The 12,270-nt window shown below is 39.9% G+C and overlaps 1 protein-coding gene and 1 pseudogene across 1 annotated transcript; one reads left to right on the top strand and one right to left on the bottom strand.

Annotated features, from left to right (window-relative positions):
- Window positions 1-1,707: 1,707 nt before the first annotated feature.
- On the top strand, window positions 1,708-2,247 carry LOC147621708 (secreted RxLR effector protein 161 pseudogene; annotated as a pseudogene).
- A 2,748-nt stretch (window positions 2,248-4,995) lies between these two features.
- Window positions 4,996-5,941, bottom strand: LOC147621707 (abscisic stress-ripening protein 2-like). The gene is made up of 2 exons (XM_086822748.1): window positions 5,636-5,941; window positions 4,996-5,373 (listed from the first exon to the last, which is right to left on the bottom strand). The coding sequence occupies exons 1-2, from the start codon at window positions 5,840-5,842 to the stop codon at window positions 5,215-5,217; spliced, it is 366 nt and encodes a 121-aa protein (XP_086678874.1). The 5' UTR covers window positions 5,843-5,941; the 3' UTR covers window positions 4,996-5,214.
- Window positions 5,942-12,270: the final 6,329 nt, after the last annotated feature.

Below are 12,270 nucleotides of genomic sequence, written 5' to 3'. Positions count from 1 at the left end.
TGCAAATGATGGTCTTGATGACCAACAGGAAGAGTGAAACGATTTCCCAAATGTTATGCCACCGCTTGAGGAGCTTCCTGACATTATCTTACAACCGTACCTTGAAGGACACATGCCAAATGATGATGATATGTAGGCTGAATAGCCAGCAGAAGGTCGGGAACATTGGGTTCAGAGGTCCACTAGGATCACAAGACCACCTAATAGGTTTGTCCCAGGGGCTGATTATGTCATGCTTACGGATAGTGGTGAACCCTCATGCTTCAAGGAAGCAATGCAGAGGGATGATAAGCTCAAGTGGGAGCTTGCCATGAAGTCAGAGATGGATTCTCTGAAGAAAAATGGAACTTGGGATTTGGTGCCATTGCCTAATGGTAAAAAAGTATTGCCATGCAAATGGGTTTACAAGCTCAAACAGATACCAAATGCTAGGCCGAGGTATAAAGCAAGACTGGTTGCCAAAGGCTTTAAGCAGGAATATGGTGTTGACTTTGATGAGATCTTTTCTCCTGTGGTTAAGATGACTACCTTGAGGACTATCTTAGCCTTGGTCACACATGAGAACATGGCATTGGTCCAGATGGACGTGAAGACTGCTTTTCTTCACGGTGATCTCCATGAGGAGATATACATGCACAACAGCCTGAGGGTTTTGCAGTTAAGGGGAAAGAGGATCTTGTGTGTAAGCTCAAGAAGAGCCTTTATGGTTTGAAACAGGCACCAAGGGAATGGTATCATAAATTTGATGCTTTCATGAAATCCCAAGGCTCATTAGGGGAAGGTTGAGGTCTATAGGGGCCCTTTAAGATGCCATGTGATTAAAAGGTTATTAAGGAAAAGGGCCAATCATGTGATGCCATGTATACAAAAATGTTGGGTGCTTAAAGGTGGTCAAAAGATTCTCTAGAAGATGCCTTTTTGTACTTTTCATTCCCAAAAAGTGGGGGGGGGGTTTTGAAATTTCGGACATCCATAACTTCTACATATGAGCTCAAAATTTATCGGAGATTAGAGATCCAGAATCTACTCGCTGAGCTCTTTCCATAGATATGTCACATGATATGGTTTTGCCTACTCAATTTTAAATTCAATTTAGGCGGGAAACTTTGAAATTCAAACTTCTAGCCATTTGAAGAATAAGAAGGTATCTAAAGTCAAAGAAACTTAACATTTTAACAAAAAGTCATTAAAATCATAATATGGCAGCTTAAAGGGCCCCTATAGACCTCAACCTTCCCCTAATGTCAGGCGAAGTGACACAGATCACTGCTTGTATACCAAGAGGGTATCAGAAGAGGGCCCCTATAGACCTCAACCTTCCCCTAATGTCAGGCGAAGTGACACAGATCACTGCTTGTACACCAAGAGGGTATCAGAAGAGGGTATCAGATGGTAGTTTGCTAATTCTCATTTTATATGTGGATGATATGCTTTGTCGGTAAATCTCTCAAGGAGATGGATGTCTTGAAAAAGGGTTTGCATCAGACCTTCGACATGAAGGATTTGGGACATGCCAGCCACATTTTAGGTATGTGTATCACTCGGGACAGAAATCAGCATTTGCTTTATTTGTCTCAAGAGGAAAACATTGGCAAGGTCTTGCATAGGTTTCATATGGAGGGGGGGAAGACTATTTCTACTTCGTTGCCTCCACACGTGAAACTCAGTGCTAAGAATAGCCCGCAGAGAGATTCTGAGAGGGCAGAGATGGCTAAGATACCTTATGCTTCAGCTTGCGGTAGTCTCATGTATGCCATGGTTGCTACACGGCCCGACATTGCCTTTGCAGTGGGAGTCATTTTAGCAGATATGGCAAACCCTGGAAAGAAACATTGGGATGCAGTGAAAGGTGTCATGAGATACCTGAAGGGTACGAAGGAGATGTGCATTTGCTTTGGTAAGCATGATGCCATTGTTCATGGGTACACAGACTCAGACTATGCAGGTCATCCAGATAACCGGAAGTCTACTACCGGTTATGTTTTCACTTTTACAAGTGGTGCAATTTCATGGATATCTTGTGTACAGGGATGCATTGCCTTGTCTACTACTGAGGCAGAGTATGTTGCAGCTGCTGAGGCTTGCAAGGAGGCCTTATGGCTTGCAAGGAGGCCTTATGGCTTGCTCGGCTTGTGGCAGATTTGGAATTCCCTGGTGATGTTCCGTTCTTGCACTGTGACAGTCAGAGTGCCATCCAGCTGGCACGAAATCCTGTTTTCCATGCAAAGACGAAGCATATTGATGTGAAGCACATATTCATGATGTGAGGACTTAGTGTCCATGACCTTGAATGATCTTGGAAAGGAGTATGCACAATTCCACACATCCATTGGAGTCCGTGAGACTTTTTGTGACTTTCAAGAACTTGTTCCTCTCTTGTTACATGAAGAGTAAAGGAATGGTAGTTCAACCACATGAAGTTCACAATAATCTGCATTCTACTCAAATTCGGGTAGAGGCAGAGGTAGAAGAAGAGGCCATTTTAGCAGTCATTTAGGAAATCAGAATCAATAGTAACAAGAAAACCAGTCCTATGGAGGAGGACGTGTAACTCTAGAGGCAAGGAGAGCCAAATAGGATGCGGTTCATAGCAAAGAAACTAGCAATAGATAGCAACACATAGTGCTACTATTGTGGGAAGCCTGGACAAAAAGAGAAGATTGTTATAAAAGGCAGAATGACATCAAGAATGGGAAGTTGTAGCAAAGCAGTGGGCATGGTGATGATAAAAATGAGCACTTTTTGTGATGCAGCACATGGTTAACTCTGACAAAAAATATTGTAGATTGCAGAAATGTTTGATTTGGCTATAGGTGCTTCTAACCACATGACCAATCATGGTGAAGGGTTTAATGATGTCAGAAATTTGAAAAAGCCAAGTTATGTTGAAACATGTGCCTAGGGTGCCAACTCAATATGTATTATGTTATTACCCTCGTCCAAAATTTAGGGCATGGGAGAACAAGGTACATTAAAATTATTCATAGAGTTTTTCTAAAAATTATAAATATGCTAAAAATCACATATCATCCCCCCCATAGATGATAGGCAATAGACCTTGAAAAACATGCAAGATGTTAAGATTCGTACATACTTTTCATAATATGTGAGACCCAAGGGGGGGTTTCTTTTGGATAATGAGGGGGAGTAACACCAAGAACGCTCCATTAAAAATCTTGTAACTTTTTCATGTGTTATCCAAATTTTAAGACGTAAAGACATATTTGAAGCTCTTTCAGTGTAGAACAAAACCATGCTAATTCTACTAGTTTTTTCTCATGGCATAATTTTAAATTAATCTTAACTCAATATTTTGAAAGAAATTATTAGTAAAGGGAGTTGACACTCCACGAATAGGTGATAATATTGAGCCTCCAATTGCACAAGTTGCTAAGGTGCTAGTTACTATGCAAGTTAGCAAAACAAAGTACTTATCAAATGCACTTCATGTTTTTAATATCAACAAGAACTTGGTTTCAATTCGCTAAGTGATTTAGTAGGGTTTGCAAGTCAAATTCAACTCTAATGGATGCATTGTTGAGTATTTGAAAAATCAGTACCGCTTGGTTGCTAAAGGCCATAGAAATAGAAAAATGTTCACCTTGGATGCTGATATCCCAAAGATTGAAACTGCTATGTTTGCGCATGGAAGATATGTCATTGCAGATTTTGAAATATGGCACAAGTGCGTTGGGCACATGAATTTACAAAGGCTAAAAACTATGCAAATGCACAAAATTGTTGGAAGTCTACTTAAATTCAAGGTGGATGGAGTGCAAAAAGTATGTGAAGCATGCCAAATGGGCAAGTAAGTCAAACGTGCATTTTTATAAAATGCAAAAGCATGCAACAGAGCTTTGGAAGAGAGTCACTCAAAAAGGGATTGCAAAAAGAAAGAACAAGCACATTGCAGAAGTTGCGAGAGCTATGCTGAAAGATGCCTGATTACTTTTGGGTTGAAGCAGTAGCAACTACTATGTACATTATGAACATTACTTCCATTACAATTGTCAATGGCATAAAACCAATCAAACAATAAATTGGCAGAAAACCAGATATTTTGCATTTGAAAGGTTTAATTGTATAGCTAATGTTCATGTTACTGATGAGAGGAGAAGTAGTATTGAGAAATTAGGCACCACCATTTATATATCTCTTGGACGCTCACTTTGTGTTTAGATAAGGGTTTCGGCCTTCGTGAAGAGCAAGTGGCTGGATTTGAGCTTAAGAATAAGAATTAAGATATTAAGCTCCTCTTCTTGATGCATCAACTTTCATCCACCAAGATTTTGGCCTTGAAAGTCTTTCCTTGCGTCACTCCTTACTAGGCACCATCTTCTTGCATTCCTTGATTTTCTAAGCATCGTGGTGCGAGCATGTACGAGAGAAGCCTCCAATTAGCTTTTTGTCGTTTCGGCATGGAAGAGAGGATGAAGTGTTAGCTTGGTGTGGGAGTTCTAAAAGAGAGCTTCATTGTAAGAGGTTGGGAACTTTTCCCAACGCATACATCCATCCTAACACCAGAAGTCCCGTCACATCTTGGGTTTTGGAGTTGTTGAGCACTTGGGTTGCGTTTTTCGGCATTTTCTCTAAAGGAACATCTGAAAAAGCACCCAAACTCTTCCTGACCTCTCTCTGCTCTTCATGAATAGAACTAGAACGTGAGGTAATCATATAGCGTACATCTCATTTCTCAAATGGCTGCGATTAATCTTTGCAACTAATCCAGAATATCTGCTCCATTCTTATTTTTTGGCCCCATTTGCCGTTCTGATGACTATAGCTGGTAATTGCAACCTTTCAGATGACTATCCTTTAGGAAACAAATCCTCATTATACAGTCGGAAAAAGGAAACGCATAGCGATTACTATTTTCTTGAACGAGGAAGATCTAGACTCCAGACACTTCACTTCTCAGATATCAAAAGACTTTTGCCAAGCACAATGAAGTGAGAGTCGGAGACGTTATCAAACATCGTAGAATCTGCTCTTAGAGATGTTAATCAGAAATATTTATTGTTGCCAAAATTAGAAAGGACGTTGAACACAGAGGCAAAGGTTTCTACGACTGTGGAGATGGCCGTAGCAATTCCACAGAGACGATTCCAAAAAGAGTTATACAGAGACACAAACAACAGAAAAGATTCTCCGATAATGTATACAAAGGTCAGAGTTGCAAGGGATCGGCCACTTTTCCGGGCCCGTCAAACGCTTCTAGTGATGAAGCTTGCCCTCTTTCTCCGCATCCTTCTTGTCGTGACGCTCGTGCAGAGCGAAAGCTCCAGATCCGACCGCTAGTGCCCCTGCTACAGCCTCTCCGATGCGGTGGTTATGGGCGTGCTCGGGATCTTTCTTCGCCTGATGGCTCTCGAACTGTCCAAACAACAACGACATTCGTTAAATCTCTCGCACGAAAACTTTCCGCCCGGATAAGTTCGTCAATGGACGGCAGATGGGAGTACTTCTCACAAGCACCAAATCCGGCACAAGACGTAACAACGTACTAGCAGATCTCAAACGTAAGGAACAACCAGGCGCGCAAAATCGACAGCACTTTGTCAAAGACAAATCCTACAGCGGGGCATCAAAACAAAACAACAGACAGATCTACGACGTGTGACGACGGAAATTTTACCAAGGCGACGGCACCTCCGAGAAGAGCTCCAGCCTCGGCAACATGCTCTAAGGTGGAGTGCTTCTTAATTTCGGCTTTAGCATCGTAAGGCTTGCCGTCGACAGTTGTGGCGGTGCCATAAACCTCAGTAGTCTCGACAACCACGTCGGATTCGGGCTTCTTGTGGTGAAAGAAGCCACGGTCGCGTTGCTCCACAGAGTCCGCCATGAGTTATCGGAAAACGGAAAGAAGAAAGTTATCAAAGATTAGATATGAGACGGAAGATAATCGATAAAGAGAATGGGCAGAAGATTTTGGTGATCAGAACCGTGACCGCAAGGCCTTTTTATACACAATCGTGGGCGACGGAAAGTAGGTGAACCGACAAAATGGGTCACTCCCGTTCACGGACTTTCAGCCTTCCGACGACGGAAGTTACTTTAAACGGCAAACACGGACCATACACGGTTACTCTCCACCGACAATACCCAACATTACCCCCCATATGTGGGTGGGGAAGACATGGTGATGGTGTACCGCGTGAGCCTAGTTGGCTTCAACTAAGCCTCCACTATGGCACCATCTTTATCTTATCATTAAACTTTAACATGTTGGAATGCCAAATATCCGCCATCTCTCCTTTGAGACTATGTAAGTGTAGATTCATACCAAGACGGCAACCACATCCCCCTTTGGATCAATGCTTGATGTCACACATCACTGAAGAAGAATACTTTTATTTGTTGTTCTAGGCTTAACATATCTGCAGGTTTTCCTCTTGGCTATACAAAACGGTCATTGGATGCTTTACTAGGATATGATTCCTGACAACTCCACATTGGCCAAAATTTTTGATCGGTTCATGGTTGCTTAGGCAAGTAGGTTAAGGGAAAATGCCAAACAAACTACCCTCCTATCGAACATGCAACTCGGACGATGCCCTATTTGTGTCTGCCCTTGTGAGTCATTCCTAAGCCTCATGCGCTAGAGAAGCCTTACCGGAGGAGCCTCGCCTTAGATCCGTGTGACCATACATCAATATCCCTAATGTGCTTATTGAGCTTTGCCGCTCACCTTCAACTCTAGTGAGACCAATTGCTCATGAGACGAGTCTAGATAAGATAAGGACACAATTTAACATACTTTGCCATGCACATCGATGCACACACAAACAAGTCACCTTCATGTATCTATACATAATTATTAATGACAAGCCATATTCAGATGCACACATTTGTAGGTGTGCCAAAGATTACAAATTAGTGCTTAGCAAGTATAACGAAACAAGGCGAGGCTTCACAACCATCCTTGCCTTTAATGTAATGTTTTGTGGATACAATTGATAATAAAGCGGCCTCTTTAGATAACCTAGATGAAAGAAAGAGCAGAAGATGACTATGATAATGGGCCATAATATTTCAAATGAGGAGTGAGAGAGTTAAAGTTGGAGTAAAAGGGGCTAAAATGGAAGGACTCAAAGTGTAGAGAACAAAAAGGGTGAGTGTGTCAAATAAAGCCAGCAAAGGTTTAAAAAAGGCTAAAAGTGTGAAATAGAGAGCAAAAGCGCCAACTTAGAGCTCTTCTCTAGTTTAAATATTGTAAAGTCACTACGAAGGAGTCATTGTATTTGGCCAAAAAATTTAGCCTCTTAACTAGCAAGTAAATTTTTTGGGACACCAAATGATCCCAAGTTGCTAACACAACCGCCTCTTTTATTTTATACATGCTATTCTTTCTCCCAATATAACATGTTTCTTTGATAAAAGTAAGCAAATATTAAGATACCTTTACAATATTGATAAATTATTGTCCTCTTTATTCAATTCATATTAAAGGTGTGAATTGGAGGGAAAGAGATCAAGAAAAAAGCAAGTGAATGTGAGTGAAAAGAGAGGAGAGGAGAGAGGTGAAAAGGGCGATGGACCATTAAATATGTGTGGGGACATGAGTGGAGATCCTCATTTAAACTAACCTCTCTCGCTCTGAATTGGTGAGCTAAAATACATAATCCCTCATATAAAGCCAAAGACTTAATCTTAAACATCATTAGTATTAATAAACAACTATAAACCTAAATTTAACTAGAAGTAAGCAACCTTAAGAAATTCAGCTTGAACTTTTGAACTTATTTTCCAAGTGTGGTCCTTCATTTAGGAAAAATGCCACGCACTTTCCATAGACTTTGAGCAAACCCATGTAATCATTGGTTGTTGTCCTTATTCCCCCTGAAAAAATATTCTCAAAATTGTTGGATCAAAAGTCATGTTGTGTCGCTTTCCAATTATAGGACTCTACACAAAGAATCCCAGTTCTCTCTTCCACACCAAAGATGAAAACCACACTTTCTCCCACACTACAACTAGAGGGTCTTCTTTTCATAGCATTTATAATCACAAAAATTATGCTTTCTTTTAAAATCACATTAAATGACATTGTGCATCAAGCCTTTTATTTTAAAGGCAAACACATAGAAACTATTTTCCTTAGTCAATTTCTTTGTTTCTTAAGACTATCCTAACACTCTTTTCCTCTTGTTTTAGAAAGATTATAGTACAATATAAGTTGGAACATAAATTTCCACAAAAACAAAATTCAAGATTCCTAACATAACATCTTCTACCTAGAAGATATGGCAAGTATATTTTCAATGTGGAAGAGGTTATCAAGATACGAATCTTGCTGTGTAACTTTTTTGTGGTATCTAGTTCATATTGCCAAAATATTGAAGGATGCCAAGATAGTATCTATGTCTCTCTTGAGTATATTAAAATAGTATATAGATATATTATAAGGGTAACATGTCAAATTTATATATGAAAATAGTTATAATGGGCCCTTTGAATGTAAATATGTGAAGTTTGTTGTTTCTTTCATTGCAAGCTGAGTACGAAGGAATTCATTTATATCATCAATTGCTCATACTAAGTTGCACAGGTGGATTTTGCATGACATATATGCATGACCTAAAGTGCCAATTACCAATGAAGCGTCTTTTGAAAAGTGTCTTCATTTTGATTAGCTATTTTTTAAATTTTATTTAATTTAATGCAAATTGCCTTCCAAAAAAAACTCATAGCTTTTATTTAGAGCATTAAGTTTCCATTTGGGTGAATGGAAATTTGAAACTTCTTAGTGGTTTCATTGACGGTTTACCTTTTGACTTTATGTAGAAAACTATGTAAAGTATGGAAATTTTCATACTATCCACAAAAGGTTAAATGGGAACTAGCTCACAAGGAACTCTTGAGTACCATAGAATAATACAAATGTCATGTTTATTAACTTAAGAGGGTTTCCTATTGACTCAATACTATTTCTATGGCCCTTTACTTCAACCATGAACCTGATCTAGGACTATTTATGTGTGAATGCTTGCACACACACACACACACATGCACATGCACACACATGTTGTCTGCAAAAAAGCAGTAGAGCTAACTACGCCTTCAAGCTCCTACAGCACGTTCTTTCTGTTTTCTGATACACTAAAGGGAGGCACCAAACTTCCTTCTAACCTTGGAAGTCGCTATCATTCACCAACTCAAAACAAAACACATCAGCTAAATCTAAGTTTGCTGGTGGTAACTATAAGTTCATCCACTCTTCGTTACTCACGTAAGCTATTACTGACCAAATGCGTCCATGCACTTCTGAATAAATTATTTCCATATGTGCATTTTCTCCCAAATTCAAGCTTTGAATGGATGGACCAAGTTTCATAAGTATATACATGAAAACACTTTTATTTATATCACTGTCCTGTATATTTATATCACATCATCAAACTCTTCATCTGTACACAAACAAAACCAATAAACATCATCCGGAAGGTCACTGTCGTTGGGCATTTCTATATCCCTCCACTCTTCATCATTTACATATAAAATGACATGCCAAGTATCAAAATCCCGGATGTCAAAAACTATTTCATACTAGAAAACCCAATCAAACTCTATTATTTCTATCTCGCTATCCACTTCTATGACTAAATACATGTCCTTCCACACAATAATACAAAAGTTTTGGGTAGCAAATTCAAAATTCTGGTATCCACTGTCTCCCACTAGCAACTTGCTTGCAGATTCCAGAAAGCCAGCCTATCTGGTCTCTTCCAAGCTCCCTCTCTGCAAAAAAAACCTTGTAGATCATCTATTACTGATGCTCTCAACAACCACACACCATAACAGGTTTGAATTTACAGATTTCAGCACTTTGCTTGAAGCAAACACACTTCTACTGCTCCTATCTTCCCGAAACACAGCAACCACACACTTTCCCTAATAAAATTCAGGCTAAAACTGCTGTTTTTTGTATTTTCCTCCTCCAGACATCAAATTCCAGCAAATGCACATTGCAGGCAGCAAAAAATCAACTGAACTGAAATCGACCACTCTCTTTCCACCTGTTCCTGCACTTTTTACTGACCAGATGTTCTCTAAAACAGGTCGTCCTGTTTCTCCCTGCTCCAGGCTGCAATTTCTAGCTCCCTTACTGATGGAAATCTGGTCACCCTGTTGTTTTCTCCTTCCTGGCGCACTGGTTTCAACACGTTTTCCATGTTCCCTGTCTCCCTCCTACTCTCTGCTCAATTCTGACACCTGTTTTCAACAGAAATCACTTCTCACCTCTCCTGACACCCACAGGCAGCAAATTACAGCAACTTCCCGCGATGGAAGTGCTCTACCTGCCAAGCACTAGCTGTCTACTGCCTACCTGGTGCAAGTCCACTGGTGTAAGTCCAGCTCCCCTGGCTCGAAAACTGCACGGCTGGCTCCTCTGCAACTGCTATGGCACGGGTTCTTTGCTCCCTCTTGCTCTCTTCTTTAGGGCGTGCTGAAAATGGCCTCTTTCACCTGACTTAACCCACTCCCTCTAGCCTGAAACAGTATGCATGCTCTCCTATTGACATGCAGCGTGTTATCCATCACTGAGTGGAACTGAATACATATTTTGGATCCTCACTTAGTGGCCTTCACTGCCATGTGTCCGGTAAATTTGAGAGGTTCCCAGTAAAAAATATTTTTATAGTTACCTCTACCTCTCTCTACCTTCCCTCTCTAATCTTTTTTTTAGTTTTTTGCCAGAAAGCCTCAAAAACTTCACAAAAACTCTGCCAAGCTGTACATGGCTCTCCCCAGCATCTCTTCTCTGTACCGTTCTTTATTTACAGAATTATTTCACACAACATGTGCTCATTCATATTGTACTATGACTTCCCAACTTGTCAAAATTTGTCCACTCCCATTAGAAAACACTCACTATAATTGCAACATATTGTCATCCCCTTTAAAAGACTCTCTAAACATTAGCATTGGATATTAGAGATCCATTTTCTTTTTTGTAATCCACTTAGTAATGCTATTTCTTTCCACTAGGACTCTCTAATATCATAGAAATACACCCATGAATAATGATAATTATTTCCATTGGGCCTCCTATCAAGTTGGTCTAGATCAAACACCAGTTCTGTCTTGCCCTAAATCAGCATGGTTGAACATTAAAAATAAGCAACATACCACCAATCTGGTTCTTAATTTAATCATCATAAACCAACCCAGTGGTTGGAATTGTTGCATCATGCAACATACCATTGATTTGGTTCAAGTTAAACAATATTTATGTGATTGTCCTAAGCCAGTGTGGTTGGAACATATACATACAAGAATATAATTGAGCCAATGATCTGATTCTAAATTTAGCCAACTCAGTGATATATGAGGCATGATGATGGTTGCAAAAACAACAATATACCACCGAGCTAGTTTAGGCCAAGCAATAGTTATGCCATACTATCAAGAAAGAACAATATACTTTGCATGTACTTCTATTGTTAATGTATAATTCATGTTCTCTAAGTGGATGGAGTAGATTAGCTTGGTGGTGAAATTGACATGTTTTCTAGTACTTTGATGTTCCTAATGTGAAATTGATTTATTTTGACTAGTAGTTTGATGTTCTTTTAATGTAGTGTCCATAACCATCCCATTGGTTCAAAAATGATATATATAATTGTTGGTTGATACAATTCTAAGCTGAGTTTTGTCTCATGTACCTTGTTTTGTTATTGTCCAATTGATGTTCTTAATGTGATCGTCCAAAACCAACCTGATTGTTGTTCCAACCTGATGGTTGGAACAACAATATATATCATTGAGTTGGTTGATATTGATGTGATTCTAGACTTGTGGAATTTGATTTGATTTCTAATGATTGAAGGTAGCTGAAATTGTGATTGTCCTAACCGTGAAATTTCCAACATGCTAGTTTGGGTCACACACATGTTGGGTGAGTAGACAGAGTTGTATCTTAAGTTTAAAGCTAAGAACCCCGACATTTAGATTGGGCAAAGGAGCTTCGAGCTTTGTAAGCCCTGGTATTTCAAGGAATGACAAACATTTGTGTGGTTGCAAAACACACATAGACTGTGACTTGGCTGAGCAAGGTTTGAATGACTTAATATCAGGACATGTTTGAGCATCACTCCATGGAGATAGATACCCGTGGCTCCCAAATGAATGCTCCATTTGTAGGCCACCTAGATCCTTGTCATGTGTCGCAAGGGGGACCAAGTTTGGTAGCCTAAGGCCTATGTGGGAGCTAGTGCTTTGGCCAAAGGGAGACTCTAAGTGACACCACATCGAATGCATTCTCATGGC

The sequence above is a fragment of the Cibotium barometz genome, chromosome 29 (assembly GCF_041138505.1).
Source record: "Cibotium barometz isolate CiBa-2024 chromosome 29, ASM4113850v1, whole genome shotgun sequence".
In the NCBI taxonomy this organism is placed as follows: Eukaryota; Viridiplantae; Streptophyta; class Polypodiopsida; order Cyatheales; family Cibotiaceae; genus Cibotium; species Cibotium barometz.
This window is presented reverse-complemented; position numbering and strand designations above follow the sequence as displayed.